This window comes from Camelus dromedarius, chromosome 16 (genome assembly GCF_036321535.1).
Source record: "Camelus dromedarius isolate mCamDro1 chromosome 16, mCamDro1.pat, whole genome shotgun sequence".
NCBI classification, from domain to species: Eukaryota; Metazoa; Chordata; class Mammalia; order Artiodactyla; family Camelidae; genus Camelus; species Camelus dromedarius.
In genome coordinates, this window is record NC_087451.1 from 30,827,336 (window position 1) to 30,850,483 (window position 23,148).

At 48.9% G+C, this 23,148-nt stretch overlaps 1 protein-coding gene across 8 annotated transcripts in view; it reads right to left on the bottom strand.

Moving 5' to 3' along the window:
• The window catches only part of SEC14L1 (SEC14 like lipid binding 1), a 57,080-nt gene that overhangs the window by 15,773 nt on the left and 18,159 nt on the right, over positions 1-23,148 (bottom strand). For 7 of the 8 annotated variants that reach the window (XM_031469184.2, XM_031469187.2, XM_031469183.2 and 4 more), the window contains 10 exons: positions 10,133-10,282; positions 9,881-10,012; positions 8,774-8,902; positions 7,788-8,022; positions 6,561-6,670; positions 4,947-5,136; positions 3,248-3,336; positions 2,513-2,583; positions 1,414-1,585; positions 964-1,098 (listed from right to left, as the gene is read on the bottom strand). In XM_031469184.2, the coding sequence (XP_031325044.1) occupies positions 964-1,098; positions 1,414-1,585; positions 2,513-2,583; positions 3,248-3,336; positions 4,947-5,136; positions 6,561-6,670; positions 7,788-8,022; positions 8,774-8,902; positions 9,881-10,012; positions 10,133-10,282 (1,413 nt within the window). The remainder of the gene's footprint in view (positions 1-963; positions 1,099-1,413; positions 1,586-2,512; positions 2,584-3,247; positions 3,337-4,946; positions 5,137-6,560; positions 6,671-7,787; positions 8,023-8,773; positions 8,903-9,880; positions 10,013-10,132; positions 10,283-23,148) is intronic. The other variant, XM_031469186.2, reaches the window with a different exon arrangement.

Genomic DNA, 23,148 nt, shown 5'->3' on the forward strand with positions numbered 1-23,148 from the left:
GTCAGCATGAGAGTCAAGTCTCCTGCTCTAGCCCAGATGCCACCTCACGGCTGGAAGGGGCAGCCGCCGCTCTCTCAGAAGACGGAAGTCGCCTGCGGGTTTCTCCAGACCTGACCTCATGCTTCACTCTCCTGCGCGCTGGGTGATGCAGGGTCCTCGGACTCATTGCTCCTTTGTGCTGCACTGTGATGCCACCTGCCATTCCTTAGAGCAGGACTGAAGGCCTGAGAGCTGCTGGTCACATCCCTCCAGGAATCCAGGAAGATTCCCAAGCCCGACCGTTAGCTACCACCAGGAGTCAAGTCCAGGCGGACACACCTCCGCATGTCAGACGCTGACTCTCTTTATATGAAGGACAACAGAAATCCCTCCTCTGAGGGATTTACGGCTGCACATCAGCAAGGGGCGTGGGCCCCTTGGGTCTTCTCCACCCTCCCGTGGGGCAGTGGTGCCCCGAGTCTTCTCTGACGCCCTCGTCAAGCACAGGGGACAGACGTGGAGGAAGCTGCCTGATAACCTAGCAACTCAACGCCCTTAAAACCTCAAATTACATAAAGTTCCCTTAATGATCCCCTTTAAAATGTTATCCTGATTTATTGTCAAGAAAGAAATTTATTGAGAACCAATTTGATTTTTTAACAATGTTTTTCAAAAAGGCATGGCTCCTCTAAAACAGGTTTTAAAATCTGATGCACCCAAAGCTCAGTGAATAAAGCAAGCTGCAATTACACGGATTCTAAAACAAGTTCTCATTATTTAAACACGAAGAATGTGCATGTTATCAACAATTACCTAAATGATTGTTTAGTTTAACCCAACAGCAGAGAGATGCCAGCCAAAAACCAAAAACTAAAAGCCAAATGACCCGAACTACCAGTCCTGAAAATCATCTGTGCGAACCAACACCCCCCGTTCCGACCCCTGTAAGCCGCCGAACCCGCAGCTACCCGCCGAGGCACGTACCATGCACTCCCCACTCAGGAAGTCCGGAATGATCTCTCTGTCGATGTAGTCCAGCAGGCCCCCTGGGCCCTGGTAGTCATTTCCTGCATAAATAAGGAACTTCCTTCTGGTGTTGTCATCAATGAACGGGCTAACCTATGAATAATTAGAAAAGAACACATAGTCATTTTTGCTTTGCTTTGTATTTCAAAAACTAAAATTACAGTGATATTATGGAGGGGGTGGGAGCAGGGGAAAGGAAATTCAGGTTTGATACATTTTTCCTGTGAAGCCATGTGTGTGACATGAGGACCTTCAGGGTCTTTTTCCCTAAGACACTTAGCTTTCCATGCTGATTTTGCTTTCTCTTAACTAGCTAAGACTTCAGGTCACAGACACATGTACACAGACACACGCGCGTCTGCCTTCCAGGACTGGCCCCTGGTTACTGCCAGTGGCGCGGAAACCTACCAGCGTCCAGAGGACGGGAAACACCCTGGGGGCCCGCAGGATGAGGAGGCGGCCCAGGGTCTCCGGGTAGTTGGCCTCCACCACCTCGATGATGCGCAGCAGGGCCTTCACGCCCGGCCGCCACAGGTGCCGCATGTTCAGCCCCTCCAGGTCCACCAGGCAGGTCCACGAGCTGCAGGTGCAGGCGAGCTGGGTTTAATGCCCGGCACACTCGGCAAACCGCGGCCCATGGCGGCTTGCTTTTCTTTCCAGTATTATATATAGTCATTTGTATCCATTTCCAAAACGACACCAGGTTTTAAAATTACAGTGTAATGGACTCTCCCTGTAACCGCTTGTATCAAGCACATGGGGTGGGTGCGGGAAGACCAGCCCCTGAGATATCAAAGCCCCCAGGAGCTGACAGACAGTGAACCAAAGCCTCAGTCTGACGCGCTCAGAGGCCCTGCCCGCGAGGCCGCAAGCCGGCCCCGCGCCGAGCCCTCCACCACCCGACGGGGCGGGTGGGCATTTGGATGCGCAGCGGGACTGCCCTGCAGGGAGCTACTCCTCTCTAAGAGCTCACTGGGTCAAGCACCATCTCAAGAGCCGAGGACACAGCAGAGAACAGAAGCGCCCAAACCCCTGCCCTCGTGAGACTTACACACTAGTCAGCCCTTCTCAAGGCCAACCTCCGAACCCCGCACACTCGCAGAACAGTTTACCATAACTAGAAGTCTGGTTTAAGAGCACAGAGTAGGCTCTTGAAATGGCCTCCCCGCCACCAAAAAAGAAAAAAAGGGAAAAAAAGGAGGGAAAAAACCCACCACCTGCCACCCTGGGCTCCCACAGACCATGCAGACTGCAGACAGGTCAGCCACCAGGCTGAGGTGACGCGGCGCTCACAGGTAGGGACGCCGAAGGCCAGCTACTGCCCCTCACAGCTGACTACTTCACGTTTTACATTTTAATCTATTTTCTACCTTTCAAAACACTATGGAAAACAGTAAACCATTTAGATTTGGTCCTAAAAAGGAAACCCGATTTTGGTTCTAAACTCAACCAGGAAAATGGAACGCATTTTGTCACTAAGCCAGAGGACGCGCGGCATTGCAGGCACCTGATAGGCCGGCCGAAGACTTTGGTGTTTTCCTCACACCGTCTCAGCCCCTCTTCGTTTATGGAGAGAACCTACGTATAAAAGGGCCACAAAAATTCCATGATCAGTCTAGGAAGGCAACACGGCTGCTGCCCCCCAGCTACAAGGGGACAGACACAGTGCATTTTAGGAGGCACGTAAACCAAAAAGTCATCTATTTAAATTCCGACATATTTATATGCACAGAACACATCACGGGCAAAGAATCTCACGCTCAAAAGGGACGAGCGCGGGGAGGGCTACACTGGGGTTTGGGCTTAGCAGATACAAACGACTATATATAAAACAGATACACAGCAAGGTCCTCCTGCACAGCACAGGGAACTGTACTCAGTATCTTATCATAACCTATAATGAAAAAGACCCCTGCCACTGGATGTCTCAGGGGACTGGCAGGGGAGGAGAGGGTGGGAGGCAGGGAGCGAGCCAGTGTGAGGGTTGAGGGAGGGGACGATGTGGAACCAGGTCCCCGCAGCCCCCTGACTATGCCAACCATGCCTCCCCACGGTGAAAAGCATCTGTGTAACTTTCATGCCCTCTTTTGAAGTTTTTAAGATATATGAATAGGTCTTCCCTTCTAATTATAAAAGCAATGCATGCTGTTCCAGCAGGACAGCTGTCATATCCCACTCCTGCTGGCAGGGACAGAAAGAGAAGCCACCACAGAGCCTGGGGGAGTCCTCAGGGAGCACTCACGTATCTCAGCAGGGCCTCCTCCCCGAGGGCTCGCACCAAGCCTTTGGTGTCCATCTGCCCCAGCCTGAGCACGTAGAGGGGCCGCCCGTCTGCAGAGGGAAGGAGGGACAGCATCAGCACCGTTCTTGACACGAGGCTGGGGCACAGCTCAAAGAAGCCTGACGCCCACACTCCAGATGAGCTCAGCTCTTCCCTGCTCTGCGAAGCAGCAGCTACCTTCTGTGGTGCATATAAGAGCCCCTCCTTCCTCCCCTCCAACATCGTAAAAGAGAAAAACAAAAGCCAACTGATGGAGCAGCTTATAAGCCGGGTCCCAGAGACAGCTTGGCCTGGGGCGGGGGCCCCACAGGGCTCACCCTCTGTCCAGCTCAGACCATATGCACTGACCGTGGCCATCACTGGGCCCAGCCTCCTACTTGACCAGGGGCTGAGCTGAGCTCTGACGTCCAACAGCAGGGGGACCTCAAATACTCACAGACACTTATCCGTGAATACAGAGGACATCTAAAATTTTATTTCTTAGGGGAAAAAAATTTTTTTTCATTTCATAAGTTACCAAAAAGTTAATGTTAGGGTTTTTAAAAAGCCTAATTAATTCCCACCCTAAGGACCGAGATAAATGAGGACACGTTGGCTCTACCTCCTTAGAGCCTGGAAGTCTGATGGGTGGAGCCTGAGGGGACCCCAGCTCGTTCCATAAACTCCCCGTCATCCCGCGGCACAGCGACGAGGAGGGAAAGGCCTCGGAGGCCCGACTGCACCCTAGACTCCTGCCACTGGGTGTCTCAGGAGCAGCAGGAAGCACAGGGCTGGACTGCACTCCTGGGAAGCAGCTAAGGCCTGTCTTCTGTTGGGAACCAAGGGCGGTGCTGTCGCCCTGACTCAGGCCTCAAATCTCCCCTGTATCTGTCACCTGGTGAGCCTCGCCTCCATAACCCAGGCCTGGACCTGTTCCACTTACAGCAAAAGGTTCTCATGCTCCCAAATCATGTTGAAAGGAATATTTATAAAAAGTCTCTTCCAACATTTAATAAGGCACATTTGTTTATGTGTCACTACCAGACTTTAATGTTTTGAGGGTCGGAAAGCAAAATAAATACATGTTTCTAGTAAAAATTAATAAAGCTATAATTAATCTGGAGAAACACAACAGACGACACCAGGAAACAGGTCAGAGCTATTCAGTCTGAAACAGCCTGCTGGGGCGGAGGAGGGCCCTGCAGGGACCACACGCCGCCCACAGCCAGGCTGCCGCCGCGGCTGGCCAGTGAGGCCGAATCACGCACCTCACCAAGCATTTTAGGTATCGCTGTCCTTGGTTTGCGTTTTGCTCGCTCCCCAGGCAGAGCTGAAGTTCTCCACTGTTTTGATGTGGAAAACCTGGCTACATGTTTTCACAGACACTGTAGGGGTTAAGTCAGTGGAAAGTACCTTTACACGTTCTGTGCTCCTGCAAAGACTCTGCCTTCAAAGGTTTTTAAGTAAGTCAGGCAAACCCCACGTAAGTAAGGCACGCAGTGCAGCAAGCTGCCAAGGGCAGCGAGTGGTGAGACGATGCGGTCTCGGGCGCCTCGCTGGCAGCGGTGAAACGGTACCCCTCGGGCAAACTGGGAGAGGGGAGGGACCACGCGCTCACGGCCTGCTTAGTACAGTGGAAGGAGGTCTCTGAGCGTGTCCTGAGCGCCACGTGCACAGATACCTTTGTCGTGATGGTGCCAGCCCCCCGCGTAGTAGTCCTGAAGGACCTGGGGAGGGTTCCAGGTGTCGAGGATGTAGTCCACCTGGTGCTGCTTCCGCCAAGTCAACGACTGGCACATGGTCTCTCTGGCTTTGTCGATGTTGAAGTCCCGGGCGCGTAAGAACCGGAGAATGTGCTCATCTTTTGGGATCTGTGAGGAGAAAGAGATGCTTCTAAGCAATGTTCAAGCTGCTAAGGGAAAACACTAAGTCACCAAGGGAACAAGACTCTAAAACTCTCACTTCTTATCAAGAGCGAACTGCATTATCGCACTATTTAAAATTAGTCACTGCCAGAAAAATCTTCCTTAACGCTTTAAGTCTGAATAACCTTTATACCATTCCCAATGCAGATTCAGCGAAGCAGAGTGAAGGCATAAGTCATTTCTTAAACACCAGGTGCTTCAATTCACTGAGCTAATCTGTATTAGCTTTTCTGTATATATTTCAGTTGAACAAAAATTTAGAATACAAAAAGGTGTTGCTGGTTTTGATGATGGTGGCAATGTCCGGACACAGGGACCTTCTCTAGCTGCCGCTACTGGCCGTCAAGGGTCGGCTTCCCTGAGTAAGAAACAAGGCCAAGAGCGTGTCTGCTCTTCACGTGGCCCAGCTGTCTTCCTCCTCGGCCACACGCTCACGGACGCAGGCTACCGCGGCGCAGGAGATGACAAGGGTGCGGGTGGCACCGACTACCCACCCCACTCCTGGGACAACAACTCCAAGCACAAGATGGTGGTAGGTTCACTCAGAAAGGACCACGGTCATGTGGAAGGGGTAGGGAACGTCGGTTCTGGAACCAAATGGCCCGGCTCCAAACCTGGGCCCGCCACTCACTAGATGTAAGACCTTCTAAGATGCAGGAACGTCTCTGTGCCTCAGTTTCCCCATGTATACAACAGGGTGATAAAAACTGCACCCACTTCCCAGCACTGCTGGGAGGATTTCATAAAGATCTTTAAACAGGGTCTGGTACCACAAACGGCAGCTGCTGTTCCAGTGGCTGTGCCCTCAACAGCTGATGCTAAATGGTCCCAGGCTTTGGGCACAGTGACAAGACTGACGGGAGAGAGAGCAGGCCAGCCGCACGCAACCCCTCGCCTCCCACGACTGAGGAACGCTGGTCACTAGACACACAAACCTGCCTCTGCTCCGTACCGTTCCCCGTCAGTCTGAGGATTATAAAAATCTAACTCCTCATGAGGGTATTTACCAAAACCTCATCAAAGCCCAAACATTTCTAATCTCTGCATAATCGGTGAACTACTTCCAAACCTTCTGAAAATGAAAATGTGTGAGTAATTGGAATATAACATTGCTCTGTCACTTGATATCTAATTGTTTTTAAGTGGGACCACTCTCTGTAACATCTAGAAAAATACAGCTACTTATACACAGAAGGGCCTCCTGGCTTGCCACGGAGGCTCGGCTGCCCGCACAAAGGGGCAGGCTCAGGGCCCTCGAGATGGGAGGACATCCCCAGCTACGGTGGGAGGGGACATTCACTCTGAGGAACTGCGAACAGGCCTGGGCCAGGGCCTCGCGGCAGCCCCCCGCACGCGCTGTGGCTTCTCACCTTGCCCTTGTGGGTCTCCTGCAGCCACTGGCGGAGCCGGATCAGACAGCTCTCCTGCAGCGGAGTCAGGTCACCCAGGTACCTCTTGATGTAGTCTGCGTCTAGCTTGTCTGGAATGCAAACCAGGTGACACTGTTTACCACAAAGAACACTGACGCTTGAGGCTTCCAAAGTCCTCCTAACTCGGTGACGCTCACGTGTGACCTGGAGTCTGAGGGGTGAGGGAAACTGCAGGGAGGCAGCCGCCTGGGAGAAGCCAGACGGGTCTTTAAATCCAGTCAGTGACCGAGCCACAGGTAAACATGTGGACCCCATCACGCCCGATTCCCAGCAGGCCACCTCTATTTGCAAAATGGCAACTCTATTCATGGTAAAATGATGGCTATTACAGATACTTAATGATGTTTAATTCGAAGTCCTATAAAGAGGACGTACATCGTATAAAACTAAGATTTCAAATTAACTTTAGCAAAGAAAAATTCACAAAGTGAAAAATAAAACATATTCCCAAACCAGGTAAAATACCTGCCACCTGTTGAAAGCTAACCAACAGCACAGCTGAGCTACAAAGAACGTACGGGAAGAAAAATGCCCATGACTCACCAAAACGTCTGAGAGGCGTAATTTTCTTATCTCATAGCGAGCATTATCTGAGAGATAAAAAAGGCGTGTGTGTGTGTATGTGTGTGTGTGTGTGTAACACACAACAGAGGCAGCACAGCTCTGTGGAGCCTACCACCTACTACTAGCTGTGTGGCTCCATGCAAGTTACTTGGCTTCTCTGAGCCTGGGTTAACTCGTAGATAAAATGAGGACATGAAGCACTTCCTACCTAAAAGGACCTATTATTAAATGGGCAAATATTCATAAAGTGCTTAGAACAGTGCCTGGCCCCTAGTAAGCATAAAGTGTGTTTGGCGACAATACAACTGTGTCAAAAGGTTAGTTCCTACCTTACATTCACTAGAGACCTTCAACTAAAACGAAAACCATTTCCTGGCCTCAATAAAAGAATAACTTGATATAACCCATCCTGTCCTTTAAAAAAAAACTTTTTAAGTGTCTTCATTCTAACAAAAACATAACGTGAGCACGTCACACAGCAGAGGAAGGGGGACAGTAACAGGGTCAGTCTCTCCCCCGGGGAACAGCTATGCAGCCAGAGGGGCCACGACCCGAGGTAACCCCCGAGTCCTGCTCGCAGAATGAAGCCTCCTTCAGACCCACCGTCGGGGGTTCCCACCGCGGGCTCGGGGGCCCCGCCCGGGTTGCTGAGGGGCTCGCTGCCCAGCCCCTCCCTCAGCGCAGGGTCCGGGACAGCGAGCGCCAAGGCCGCCGCCTGCTTCTTGCAGGACGAGGACGTCTCTGAAGAGGGCGCCACGGCAGGCGGGGTCCAGCGGGGCACAAACGTTATGCCTTCCTCTTCTAACTGGCGAAGGTAGTACTCAATTATTTCTTTTCCCTTTAAAGCAAAACCAGTTTCAAGGTCAGCATATACCAAGCATTCAAAGTATTCATCCCTCATTGGTTTTTAAAATCTGTAATCAAAGCTGAGTCGCTACAGAATAAATAGGGGGAATAAAAAGCCAAATGTCTTTTTGTTTTTCAGAAATATTTTACTGCCTCTTCTCTAAAGGTCTGGGAAATAATACCTGAGATGCAATTTTTTACATAACCGGTTAAAAGCCCCGATTTCCCACACCTGTACTCAGTACGTGTTTGCTTCAATCCACCTGCTTCCCAACACCACTTAAAACAAGCATGCAGAGAGCACTCCTAACCCCGCACCACACATTTCATCCCCGAAATTCCAAAACAACGAGCAGCAGCATAAAAACGAGAAGGCAGGCTCTTCCAGGGCAGAGAAGCCCAACCTACCGTGGCCTGGGACCCCCGAGAGACCACCGGGCAGTGTCTCTTCAGCACAGCGGTGCCTCCCCTGCCCCTGGCACCAGGGCTGTTGGAAGCAGCTGCTCCCCTCCCTTCAACTTTCACCTTCCCCGGACCCCAAGCAGGCAGGGCCAGGGCCAGGGGCTGCACACGCCCCCTCTTCCCTCCCTTAGCAACCAGCATCATCGTCTGAGGCCCGTCTGTCCTCCCAGTCCCCGGGACCCCTGCCTAACCCAGTCCTGGCCTCCTGAAAAGACTGCCAGCTTGGATTATCTCAGACACGCCCGCTTACTCTTTGCCAGAAGATCCCAAAACAGACTCACTTTTTTAATGTTGCTGGTATATTGTTTCATCGCAATTTTTTCCACTGTGCTTTCAAAACCAAAGAAAGATTTAATATCTAAACTTGCAGACTGTTCAAAGCAGGTCCAATCTTCGTTTTCAGGGTGAACCTGCAGGTAAGAGAGGAAGTGTTCCAGAAACTACACTAACAACTGAGAATCCCATCTGCCCCTCAGCTGGTACCCAGGAAAAACACTTACTTGCTAACAATGTTATTATCATGAAAATTACACAGAGAGGTGCCAAATCTTGAAAAGGCTCAATAACGTTTCTAAAATATTCTAAAAATGACTACTGAAAGGAGAGCTTCATTTTCATTCTTGGTTCACTCATTCCCCATGTTTGTCGAGCAGTGTCCTCCACCCTGAACAAAACAAAGACCCTGCCTTGTGAAGCCTACAGCCTAGCAGGAGGACACAGACAGCTGGCTAAAAGCAGAACAGGTAAGATATTGCGTCGCTGTTGGAATGTAAGCGCTATGGAAAACAGCAAAGTTGGTGCAGGGCTATTAAAAGGATGGGAGGGCAGGTTGCAGAATTAAAGCAGGTGCTCAGGGCTGCTTCATCGAGAAGGAGAGATCTGAGCAAAGCCTCAAGGAGGCAAGGACGGGAGTCAAGCAGAGACCCGGGGGCAGAGGGAGCACCTGGAGCAAGTTCCTTCAGGAAGCACGCCTACGTGATGAGTGACAGAGAGACAGCGGGCAGGCCTGTGCCCAGGCAGGACGGCGGAGGTGAGGCTCGGGGGAAACGCAGGGCCTCGGGAGCCACTGTAAGGCCTCCGGGCTTTTCCTCTGAGGGAAATGCAGACTGCAGGGTTGTGAGCCCAGAATGTGTAACATGATCTGACACACTTTAAATGGATCACTTTGGATCTGGCATTGAGGATATACTGTAGGACAGTAAGGGGAAAGCAGAGAGACCTATTAGGGACGAGAAGTTTCTGAAACGGGTTGGCAGGTGGTGAAGAAGACAGAGGCCAGAGACTCAGCTCTACTCCAGGAGGGGCACAGCACCTCAGGCCGGCCCTTCGCTGCATCTCTCAGGTGTCAGAGTGGGGCCAGGACAGAGTGGGGCCCACACGACACTCACGCTGTAGCAGCAGTGCTCGCGGATGACGACGCGGCTAGAGAACGTCTCATTGTGGGCCTCGATGTGCAGGGTGCGCTCCCGAGAATTCAGTGAGTTTTTCTGGATAAAATAAACATAATCAACTCCTGCAATCTTTAAGACAGAAACAGAAAGAAAAAGGGTTAATGAGTAACATCCAACTGCAGCAGATGCTCTAAGCACAAGCTCTTCTTGGTATCTGGGGACCGCCCCGTGAGGCACCCTCTCTGCTACCTTTTTCAGCAGTCTGGGCGCGTCGATGTCCAGCTTGCAGCGCCTTTCTATCACGTGAATGGCCCCATCTTCGCTCCTGAATTCATTCACAGTGTCACTGTCCACAAACATCGGAATCAAAGGACACGTGGGGAATCTCCTTTCATAGGCCTATGAGTAAATTTTTTAAGAGAGGAATTGAACAAAGATGCAACCAGACAGTTTGTCATCAATAGTCTCCCTGGAATAAAATCATCCCTTGATACAGGTCAATGTGTGACATCACAGCTATCTTTGTCTTTAAACCTTAAGCTCTCATGGAAAAACAAGACATCCAATGATCAGGGACTGGAAGACTCAACACAGTAAAGATGTCAACTCTCCCCACATGAATATAAAGGCTTAACACAATCCCTAGCAAAATCCCAGCAAGACTTTTTTCTGTAGTTTATAGACCTTGTCTATACATGTATTTTAAAATGTACATGTAAAGGCAAAAGAATGAAAATAGTTAAAACAATTTTGAAAAAGGAGACTAAACTGGGAGGCACCCCTCTACTTGGCACTAAGGTTTACCATACGCCTAAAGTAATCCAGACCGAGCGGCGCTGGTCACAGAGCAGAGCGCCACAAACTAACCCACACAGACATGCCCGGCTGACTTTTTAACAAAGCTGCAAAAGCAATTTAATGGAGGAAGGATGGCCTTTTCACGAATATTACTGGAGAAATTACACACCCAGAGGCCAAAAAATGTGGACCTCCGTTTAACCCCATACCTTATATAAAAATTATCTTAAAATGGATCATGGACTTAAACATTTTGGTTACATTCTTGAAATGACAAAATCATAGAACTGGAGAACAGACTAATGATTGTCAGGGGTGAGGAAAGAGGTGGGTGTGGGAGGGGAGCGGGTGCGACTGTAACAGCAAGAGGGGGACACTTGGGAGATGCTCCGTGTCTTGCCTGCGTCACGTCAATACCCTGGTTGTGATGAAGGATGACACTGTCCCTAGATGTTGTCACCAGAGGAAATGGGTGAAGAGCAGCCGGGATCTCTCCATAATATTCCTTGTGAAAGTGTATCATTTATATATATGAATCTATCTTATCTCGAAATGAAAACTTAATTTAAAAAAAGGAAGAAAACAACTTACTATAAAATTCATACAAACTTTTAGAAAATGCACTTAGTAACCAGATTTAGTTTGCTCTGTAGCAATCTGTGAAGACTCCTGTAAAGATACTGCTGAATTCACACTAAAACCTAAGCCATCCAGTGGCTCCCGGATGTGTGTGAACAGGAAACCACGGGACAGGGGCTGAAGGGGACACATGAGAAGGGAAGCCCAGAGCCCGCCCCAGCACTGCTGCCCAGGGGGAGGGACCACGAGCTGACGTCCTGTTAGACTGCCGGCCGCTCTCCTATCAGGCTGCAGTAAAAAAGGGGGTGGGGGGACTGCAACCTCCCATCTTAAATTAATGACAACCAAGCACAGATTTAAGCAAAAAATGTATGGTGTTGAAAAGACGAATGGAAATGTGAAAATGACGCAGAGAGCTCCGACTTCACCTCTGACAAGGCGCAGGAGCAGCATCACACTAGAAAAAGCCGGCCTTCGTGGGGAAGTTCCCCGACGTCCCCCTGAACAGCTCTGACCACCTGAAGGTAAGTAACACCCACATCACCAGAGCTGTCACGGAAGACCCCAGAAAGCACCAGAGCCACCTAGCCATTCCTCCCTCGGCATTTTCACTGCCACTCTGCTCCGGTGACCCTCAGTTCCCAAGTCCGTACCCCATCTTCTCTCATAGCATCGTAAAGTTACCCCAACCTGAAAAGCGTGCTGCACTCCTGCCATTCATACATTTATAAGGTACCAGCGGGCGACGTGGAGGGCGGGGAGGATGACGCAGGTGGTTCAGGACAAGGCGGCAGGGGAATACACAAGCGCCCTAAGAAGCAAGCGCTGTGAGGCTGCAAGGAGAGAACACGCTCAGCTTGGCGGCATGGAGGTTTGGGAGGCTGCAAGGGAGAGGAGGCATGTACACTGGGCCTCCGAGCTGGGAAGGCCTGTTCGCAGGCAGCGATAAGCGGAGAGCATTTCAGGGAAAGTGGACCAGGAGTGAGACTTCGAGGAAGCCTCAGGGCACAGGCAGGGACCCGCAGCTGGCAGGCGAGGGAAAGGGTGGCCTGTAATGACACTGTGACCAGGCACGTCCCTACCAAGCACCATCACCATGCCAGGCCCCGGGGCACAGGGTGGCTGAGACCAACAGAAGGCCCTGCCCTCCTGGAGCTGACCTCCCCGGCAGGGCTGTGGGGAAGGAGGGAACTCCACCGTGTGACCAGAGTCACCTTTTAGGAAAATTCACAAGAGTCACGCACGGGATGGTCTGGGAGGGAGGCAGGACCCACATGGTGACCAACTGCATTTGCTTTTTAAATGCTTTTCCTTTGGGAGTTGAAAATACATCCTCCAAGCTTACCTACGCCCTTCCTCCACTCAAACACATTTTGAATCCCATAACCGCAATAATGAGATTAAAAACCACATGCTATTTTTCTTAGTGCATGTTATAATAACATATATGAAGTTTATTCAACTGCTGAGATCATACCACAGTAAGTCTCAATGAGGCCCTAAAATCTGTCAGTATTGAGCGCTGCACACATGAACAATTCTAGAAAAAAGCTGCTTCATTTGTTCAGCACACGGACACTAAACTGACTTTTAAACTTTACTACATTAAAAAAAAAAACCAGCTGTGTCTGTGGGGTGGGTACCTACCTTCACTTTAACCACCCTCACCTCGTTCCCCCGTGTACGTCTCTCTAAATAAGTCTACTTTTACTCATAAAAAAAAAATAGGCTTTGTACATTCCAGCACTAAGATATACAAGGATACAAGGGCTTCAAACAAAACGAGTCTTTTTAAGTTACATAAAGGGTAGAGTGAGCACTCAGCAAGAAACAACCCACACTAGGATCTCTCCTATTTAAGCACCTATTAGATCATTTTAAAAAAATACCCACAACATCCTTTAAATTCTCAAAACAGCATGGTCAGCAGAAGGCATTACCCACACAGGCTAGCCTTGAATTTAAAACACAGTGAAAACTTTCCATTCCCTGTAAAATCATCCATTCATGTAGGCTCATACTTGCAGGGACATTCACTTTCACCACAGCACGACCCGGCCAGGCGGCATTTAAGGCATCCAGGCTAACGAGCCACTAACGCAGGGAACTGGTGGGTTCCTCCCGAAGCTGCGTCGGCGTGGAAAGTGATCAGGAAGCACCTACCTTCCCTCCACCCATCACCCTGACACCACATACAGGTGACACTCAGCCTCAGGCAGAGACCAAGTGCTATTTTTTTTCTTTTTTTTTTTTAAATTATGTTTTTTCTTCTTTTTTTTTAATTTTATTTTTTATTGAAGTGTAGCTGATTTACAATGTTAGTTTCACCTACTTCTCTTTGATTATACAGGAGAATAAGGACCTTACTCAAACCCTAAAGCAAAGTCACTCTTCAATAAACATTTTTTGAACTGTGGAATAAAAGCTTACTAAATAAACCAATGAATCCAGCCTTCTGCTTCTGTGCTCACTTACCTTGGCCTACACGTCAGAGATCTGTGAGGTTAATGAATTCGGCCTTCTGTTCACAGAGAAAACCCTAACTGTCTAGAGGGCTACATCTGTCTAAGGAATACTGCAAGAAGCCAACAAAACTTTAGTCTCTGAAATTGCCTAGGATACCAGTACCCTGGTTTTTCAGCATGAACTATAACCCATAAAGTTTATGAAGCCTCTGAAAAACAGAAGCATTCCAATTTTACTTAAAACATCAATATATGCTCCAGCTCCATCCACAGGAAGGGCCGAGAGGCAACACCACCTCAGCAGCCATGAGCACACTGGCCTCCAGCTCTTGTTTTCTAACTACCACTCCCTGCTAGACAGGAAGCTGTGCTCCTCAGAGAAGTGGCTGACTGCACGTCTGCAGCGAGGAAAGGTCAAGGTGCGTCTGAGGCATTTCTCACCAGAAATCAAGGAACTGTTCAATGACTGGTGGGGAGGTGTCAAAATGACACAGGAACCAGCCCAAAGGGGTTCCACTTGCCAATTCTGGATAATTTGAGCACAGAAAGAAAAAAGACGGTAAAGCATTATAAAACCACACAGTGATACTCAAGAAAAATGGGCGGAGGAGGAAACTTTACAGGAAAAGATCACCTAATAATCACAAGGGGGAATGACAGAATTAGAAAACCGCCATTCTGCAACCATCAATTTACAGTAACTGATTCGGACACCAATCATCAATGGACGCTACTGAAGAGTGGTTATTAGAAAAGACACCACAGTCTCAAATTGTCCTGCTGATTATAGTCACAAAGGGACAACGGTAACTTTATAATGGAAAGATCTAGTAAACATCACCTTAGCCAAACAGTTGAACTCAGGACCGACAACGGGACGATCTGACAATCTGATGCAGTGCAATGAGAGCACAGGCAGGCTGGGGAAGGTACAGCTCAGGGGCAGAGCGCAGGCCTGGCACGCATGAGTTCCTGGGTTCCCTCCCCAGCACCTCCATTAAATAAATAAACCTAATTGCTGCCCCCCTCCCAAAAAAAAAAAAAAAACAAGAAGAAAAAGAAAAAAGAAAGCACACACAGCCCATACAGTCCTCATGACAAAACCAGCGCACCTAAGGCTAATCATGAGGAACAATCAGACAAGCCCAACCTCATGAAAATGCACCCAGACGTTAGGTCTGCCCGAGCCCCAGCCCAGGCGGCCGGCTGGCCGGGCGTGCGGTCCTGCGGTGCCTGCTCCTTCTCGGGGGCCTCCCGCCCCTGGCCAGCTCAGGTCAGCTCAGAGACCGAGATGCAGGCCCAGCGAGCTCAAGCCTCTGGTTTTCAGACAAGCCAGCAACCTGGATTTTATGCAGCTTCCCTATTTTTAAAACGCTGTTTGGGCCAAAGAGCCCACACTGGGGCCTTCAATTGTGTCCTGCACTAAGAACTCTCTGGAGCAGAGACATGAGGAGGACCCATGTTCCACACCTACCAGGCCCAGGCACGGCATCAGAAGGGCAGATGTCATTCTCAAAGCTCTTCTTTCCTGCAAACTGTCTTCAGGGCTGTCAAGTAGTTCCCTGATCACACTCAACAATCATCAAACACAAAAATCAAGAAAGGCTGAACAAAATCAACTCTTCCAGAAGTAATTTCTTCGGGGGGGGGAAACATTCTTTGATGTCTCCTCTTAAAAGGAAAAGTTACTTTTGTAAGAAAAGTAACCGCTGCAGTCATTTGTTCGCTCCTTGTGTCTAACACAGCGGCCGTTTCAATGGGAAAAACACCACCCAAGCCTTTCCCATTTGCCCCTGGGTGGAAAGCTGCCTCCTGGGGAACTCGGCCTCCCCCAGCTTCCTACACCCACTCCTCCTCTTTCATAAAGGGTTTCGGAGCCTGCAATTTGGGAGCTTGGCAACAGTACTTTCAGTTTTTAACCAACCTTTGAATGCAATTTTGACATATTAAAAGCTAGCACTGTGCTCAAGAAAACCGTATTTTACTGAAGACATTTCAACTTGAGAATTAATGAGCTCAACCCTGCGTTCTGTCAGGAAAATCCTTCTAAGAAAAACTCCATTTAAAGAAACTACCTTTAAATTGAACTGTGTTCTCACCCAAGTTAGCCAACAAACTAAGCCGGCTGCTTTCCCAGCAGCGAGCTGGGTGCTGTACGGCGCCAGCCGTGACCCGCATAAACAGATCTGCTTTTACCCAGGAAAGGGTCGGTTAAGTGAGAAAACTAACTACGGCAGAAGTCTCTCTCAGAAGCTGCCAGTGCTCGGACACAAATACACAGCAGGTGAAGAGAACGTGGCTAACTGACCAAAGTCCCTCAGAGTTGTAATCCTGTGGTGCACTATCAAAGTAACAGACTGCGAGGAGGCCCCCGCATCCAGCGCTGCGCGGAGGTTCTACAACACAGGAGCGGAGGACCAGGAATGGGGCTTCTCTAGGGAGAGGCGACACCTGGGGCCAGGAACGGAAAGGGCCACTGCTCCGAGGGGGGAGGCGTGCCCAGCACGTGGGCTGCACTGACACCAAACCCCTCCGCTCGGCGCCCCAGGAAGGCTTCGATGAGTCTCGAAAGGTGGGCAGCTTTAGAGGAGTAACCCAAAGAGAAGGGAGCACTCCTGGTGGGAGGAACAGGAGCCAAACCAAAAGGGAGCGCGGCTGCACCAGCACCTGGGAGCACGGAGGTCTCTCCTCTGGCAGCCCCTCTACAAGCAGCACGTCTGCGGCTGAAACTCAAACCACGTGAACATCCAGGCCAATCCCGGACAGTAAAAGTGACAATGACCCAGGGAACCCGGGGGCCCTGCACCGCATCTCACTGCAGTTCAGTCCCCACGGGCTCCACGTGCCACCTCTGAACCGAGGCTCCCGATGACGTGCTGTTTGTCAATAAATGTATGCACGGTTAACACCACATTAATAGAACCTAAAACGTGTGAGAATCTGAGCCCTTTTAAAGAAAAGGTATAACCCAGCTTGTCATGCTACACTTCATACGTCCAAAGACACGGCCCCATCCGCTCAGCTGTTTTCAAACTAGTACAAGACTAGCAAACGGACAACAACAAAACGGCGCACACAGTTGCATTAGATAAACGCTATTTTCAACCCGAAGTCACTTCCCCTCAGTCACCAGTCTTCAGTTAGACCCAGATACCAAGTCATAACAACAGGCTGGATGCCCACTGGTAAGACCAAACAAGAAAACATAACGATTACACTAAAACCAAAAAGAAACATACAAAAATTTAATATACTCCAAGCCATTTCGCTCTAAGATCAAACATATCTGAGGTTTAAATGATTAATTTCCTCTCAGACAACCTCAAATTCAATGATCTTGCTAGCACACTTTTTCCAGAGGTAATATTTAGTCTGGAAAAGACGTTGAGTTCAACCCGTGGGAGAAGGCATCTCAGAGAAGCACGACAGATGCCAAAGTAACCCAATAAAAGGCTGGTTTCTCTTCTAGAATCTTCTCAGCGAAGTGCGATTATGATGAGACTGTGGAGGGTGAGATTACAGCGGGAGGAACAGATGGCGGCCGTGCTGCCCGCGCACCGTGCACCGCGCACCCAAGCGCTCGCCACCCCAGGTACTTCAGGCCTTCTTTACCAGGAATGCGTCCTTCCCTCCCCACACCCACTCTCACAGTTAGCACACACCAATCAAATCAGCTCTACGTGCTTTTGATAAAAAAAGCCATTTCAACATACACCACTCCGCAACGGGATGGGCAGACACTGGAGAGAAAGGTGGGGAACTGTGCACCAAGACAGCCGTTTCTTCCACTCATATATTGACTCCTTTGCTCCACCAGTTCTGAACATGAAATATTTTTGTTAAAGGATACAAAACTTCAGAATTCCTTCTAAAATCCCTGAATCTTCTCTCAGGAAACAGTACACGGACTCAGGGCATGCGTGCCAAGTGGGGTGTCAGGCCTGCATGAAGGAAAAGTCACTGCACCCAGTGACCATCTGTCCTCTGCCCCGCGGCCCGACTGGACTCCACCTGTACCACCCGCCCTTTAACTGACCTTCGGGCAACTATTAAGCAGGCAACAGTGGCGCAATTCCAAAGGACCTGGCAAAACCTACCCACAAAATTGAGACTTCACGTGTGAAAAGTATCACCTCCACAGACAGGTCACTAATCTGATTTATCCCTACTATGACATTTTTAAAGTGTCCAAAAAACCAAACAGTAGTAGGGTTTTTGACCTCTTTGAAATAATGCAGGCTGGTGGACTCTACTCCCAGGGGCAGCGTTCGTGCAGAGCTGAATGACTAGCAGGATGGAAGTGCTCTGAACCCAAAGTCTCCTGTGACGATGGTCTCCCCCCCAAATAGCAGCATGAGTTGGTCCTAAATACAGCGCTCTACCACCTCAAATTTTCCTAACCCTTTGAGTCCTAGAAACAAGTACTAGTACGTGACAAAAAAAAAAAAAAAAAAAAAAAAGCAGTGAGCAAAGGGGCAAAGGAGTGGGTACAAAGGGGCAGCAGGCACCATAACGCATGACTGGACAGTGCCCCCCGCCTGCGCTCACCCCCCAGCGCAAGGTGAGTGTGCAGGTGTGTCATAATCATCTAAATCTACTTAAAAATTGGCTTCTTTACATTTGGCTAAAGCAGGACTACCGTTCGGCTCTTGCCTTAGATACAGCGCACACCAGAGGACAGAGTCGGTGGGTCCTGGTTAAAGACGGAACAGCCCCGTCCCCGCTGTCTGCGCGGACCCTCACACGGGGGCCCGCTGCACAGTGAAGGCCCGGCTGAGCACGGGCCACCGCACCCCGTGCCTCGCAGCCCCGCACCACACTCCTCCGCGGGAGCGTCCAGGAAGACCACCTGTGCTAGCACAGTCCTTAAGAGCGACACAGAGTTGCTGGGCTTTCAAATAAAATTCACAGGATGATCCAGTGTGCTTGTTTAGCCGCATCTTTGGTATTTTAACGTAGGTTAGAAAACTGAGGCCCACACTTGCTCAACTGTGCCACATTTCTGCAAGCTCGCAAGACGGACACGCCAGACAACAGCCCGGGGCCCTGTACTCAGTTTGTTTATTATCTTGAAGAAAATCCCTGATGACACTCGGGCTAATCTGGGATCATCTGTCTTTAAAGTGCTGTTACTTGGTGCTCTAGGTCTGAGGTTTCTAAACTTCAGCTCCAGCAACCTTGGAAACTCAGGGTATTTTTCAGGGTGCCCCAAGGCCAAAAGAAACGCCACTGATCAAATCATTAGGGCCAAACAACTTTAAAAGCATTTGTCTTAATAACTCAGTAACTGTTTCAAAAAAATAATACACTTAAGTTGAAGGAAAAAAATTGTCCCTGTTTCACTCCTAAATAGCCAGAATTACTCGTAAAGATGTGTGTGCACCTCTTGGGATCACTGGGTCCCACTGCCCCCCTCCCGCCCCCGCCGTTCCCTACTGAACGGATTCCTCTGCGGTGCCCGCCTTTCAGCACAGCAACCACTGCGACCCCGGCTTCACAAAGACGTGACACCATCAAAGGCAATGCAGTGCGGTGTGGAGACTGCGAGCTACCTTGAACTAGGAGTTTGCAGTGTTTAAGAAATGCAGAGTACAACTGTGTTTCTTCAAAAATTAAAAATATCCTACAGCCCTGGGGTGCTCTGGGGTGCCTCAGAACACAGTTTGGGAACTGTGGCTCCAAGTGCTTTAAATCCAATTCATTTAGTCACAGATCCCTCTGCCTATAAATGCACTGCTCAAAATGCAAACAAATGAGCTTCAACCCAACTGATTAACCTCAAACTTTCTATTAAATACAAAGGGTCCAGTATTCATGTTAAGTTTCCAATTTCTGCATAAAGGCCCTTAAAAATCTGAGAGAGAGGTGAGCAAACTTTTTCAGTAAGTAAAGGGCTAAACAGTAAATATTTTCAGCTTTCTGGGCCAGATAGTCTCTGTGGCAAATACTCAACTCTGCCTTTGGAGACAGATGCAGCCACAGACACTATGTGAACAAATTGAGTATATCTGGGTTCCAATAAAACTGTATTTATAGAGACTGAAATTTGAATTTCATATACTTTTCACATGCCATGAAATATTCTTTTGAATTCTTCCCAACCGTTAAAAAATGTAAAAACCATTTTTAGCTTGCGTATAAAAACAGGCAGCAGGCCACAGTGTGCCCACTCCTGACTTAAGAGATTTAACTGTAACAGGTTCCATTTAACTATTTTCTCACAAAAATCCAAGTGTTATTTTAACTGCCAACCAGCCAAAACTGTGAAGGACAAAAACTTTCAATAAAACAGAAAGGATTATGAAGCCAATGGACTGTTACTTCCTTGTATTTAACTAAACTGCTCTCCGTTATACAACGGGGTCCCCACAAACGCACGTCTAACTCACATACAAATCTGACTACGTGCATTTAACCCAAAAAAGAAGTGGGGAGGAAAGAACAAATGTGAGCAGTGAGGACAACTGCGCCTCCTCCACTCGACGGACACACGAGCTCCAGAACCATCTCATCTAAACCCCAGCCACTAACCACATGTGGCTATTTAAATTTAATTAAAAGTACACAATATTAAAATTCAGTTCCTCACTCTCAATGGCCACATTTCAAGTTCAAGAAGTTGCTCTGATCTTCTTGGCAGACTCACAATGAAGAACTTAAATCTGTAGCAAACACTCTGACCTGACAACTCCACATCTCTGTCCCAGTCACAGTCCTGAGACTTGTCTGCCAGGCTACGGCAACAGACGCCCTGAAAAACAAATCTTACAATAAACGTCTTCTCCCCATGAACCCAGAGTCATTTACACTTAATGATAAACAAATCTAGTATGAGTTTCAGATCTGTTTGATCAACTTGGCTTTTTTATCTACAGCCTTTTGTCTAGAAGCAGAACAGAAGGCTGGGCCCCCCTATCTAAAATTTCTGGCATCAGAGGGAAATTCCTTTAAAAACAGGCAGCCTCTGAACTCATACCAATCATAAAGCCAACTTGCAGGTAAATATAAGCTAATTCTTCCACAGACAGGTGCCTGGGGTGGCTCAAAGGCCTCTTCTGAAGAGGTTCTGGGGGCAGAGGGACCCCTGTCAGGCCACTGGTCCCTCCTTCTCCTGGCAGACATAGGCCCATCCCTGCAAGTTCCCTTCCTGTTCAACTCTTCCCCCAGCTTTATCCACCATATCCCTCCCTGTCCAGGTCCCCAGGACGCACAGGGCTAGCTCTGCTGTACCCACCATAGCCCTCCCCGTCCAGGTCTCCAGGATGCACAGGGCTAGCTCTGCTGTACCCACCATAGCCCTCCCCGTCCAGGTCCCCAGGATGCACAGGGCTAGCTCTGCTGTACCCACCATAGCCCTCCCCGTCCAGGTCCCCAGGACGCACAGGGCTAGCTCTGCTGTACCCACCATAGCCCCCCCCCCCGTCCAGGTCCCCAGGACGCACAGGGCTAGCTCTGCTGTACCCACCATAGCCCTCCCTGTCCAGGTCCCCAGGACTCACAGGTCTAGCTCTGCTTTCTGCCTAGAATATAACTTGAGTGACTGGTTTTCTTCTTTCTTTCTTTCCCTTTTTTTGGCTTACAGCTTGAAAAGTATCCCTTTGTTTTCTAGTTTACAAGTATTAATCTAGATTTTTAAATAAATTATAGGTTTTACCCTTGATTCTAACAGATCCAAAATGTTAGAAAGATACTATTGAATCAAAGAGTATTATCTTGTTTTAATGCCAATGTTTTCCACTGAGATGTATATAAATTGCGATATATCCACCCAATGGAACAGTTTTTAGCAATACAACTTAGTGAACTATTTTTCATGCACACATGAATGAATCAAAGATAATTATGTTGAATCAAAGAGACTAGGCAAAAAAAAAAGTTTATATGATTCTACTTCTGTAAAATTCTAGGCTATGCAAACTAATTCATGGTAACAGAAAGCAAATCAGTGGTTGCCTTGGGGTGGAGGTGTGTTGGTATGGGAAAGAGGAAGAAACTACAACGGGGCATAAAGAACTTCCAGGGTGATGGGTATGTTCGCTATCTTAACAATGGTGATGGTTTCACAGATATACACATATGTCAGAACTTACTGAACTGTGTACTTTAAAAATGTAGTTTATTATTTGTCGCTTACACTTCAATACAAAAAACAACAAAAACATAAATATAAACAGTTTTAACTAGCAGGCCAACTAAGGGAAGCATTTCTAATAGTGACCAGTATTTCCTGGTAAAGAAGCCTCACTTGCCACCGTCCAGCACAGAGCAGGAAAATCCAAGAGCATGTGAAGAGGAACGCAGCATAAAGGCTTTATTCATAATTGACCAAAACCAGAAACAACCAAGGTGTCCTACAAAAGGTGAATGGATAAACAGCCTGCGGTACACGGGTACAATGGCGTCGTCTTCAGCAACAGAGAAATGAGCTAACAAGCCACAAAAAGACGTGGGAGAAACTTAAATGATTATTGTTTAATGAAACAAGGCTGTGTGAAAAGACTACAGACTGTACGATCCCAACTATGACATTCTGAACAAGGCACAACCGTGGAGAGAATACAAAGACCAGCGGCTGCCAAGCGTGGAGGGGAGGAGGGCGGCGTGAAGGGCTGGGGCCTGGGGGACCTGGGGCAGCGAAACTCATCTGTGGGACACTGCAATGGGGTACACATGATGCTATGCATTTGTCAAAACCCACAGACCTGTACAACACAAAGACTGAATCCTGATGTAAACCGTGGACTTTGGTGAATAACAATGTGTAAAGACTGGCTCAGCCGCCAACAGAAACAGAGCACAGAGACGTTAGTGAGGGGGAGGTGGGAGAGGGTGCCCGCAGACGGCACAGAAGCTCTCTGCTCGATCTTCCGTAAACCTAAAACTGCTCTAAAAGGTAAAATCTATTACATAGGAAAAAAAAAAGGGCATCAAATAACACCTTGGGCAAAGGTAAGAGCTGTAACGACTTATGCTATAAGAAAACAAAAAGAAAAAACTTTTCCTAAAAAGAACCTAGTGAAATTCATAACATCCGTTTATTCAACAAACAGGCACCGGGGAGCAGGCACCAGGGTCGCATGAATAGACGACAAGTATCCTCCCTGTGAAGACCTCTCACCCAGGGAGCACCAAGTCAGGAGCAGACCACCACCACCGCCTCCTCCCTGATGCCTACCTGGGTTCACAAAGATCAATGCTGGACATACTCTTCCCATGAAACGAGCATCTCCCCACCTTAAAATGAGGAAACTGAGGCTGAGAAAGTAAAGTCCAGGGACTGGAACCCAGGCTGTCCCGCTCCAGAGAAGGCAGCGTCACGCCTCAGAGCACAGGCCCCGGGAGAGAGGACCCAGCCCCACCCGCCCCACCATCAGAGTAGGTCCCTGGAAAGGTTACTTAATGATGTCGAGCCCTAGTTTCTTC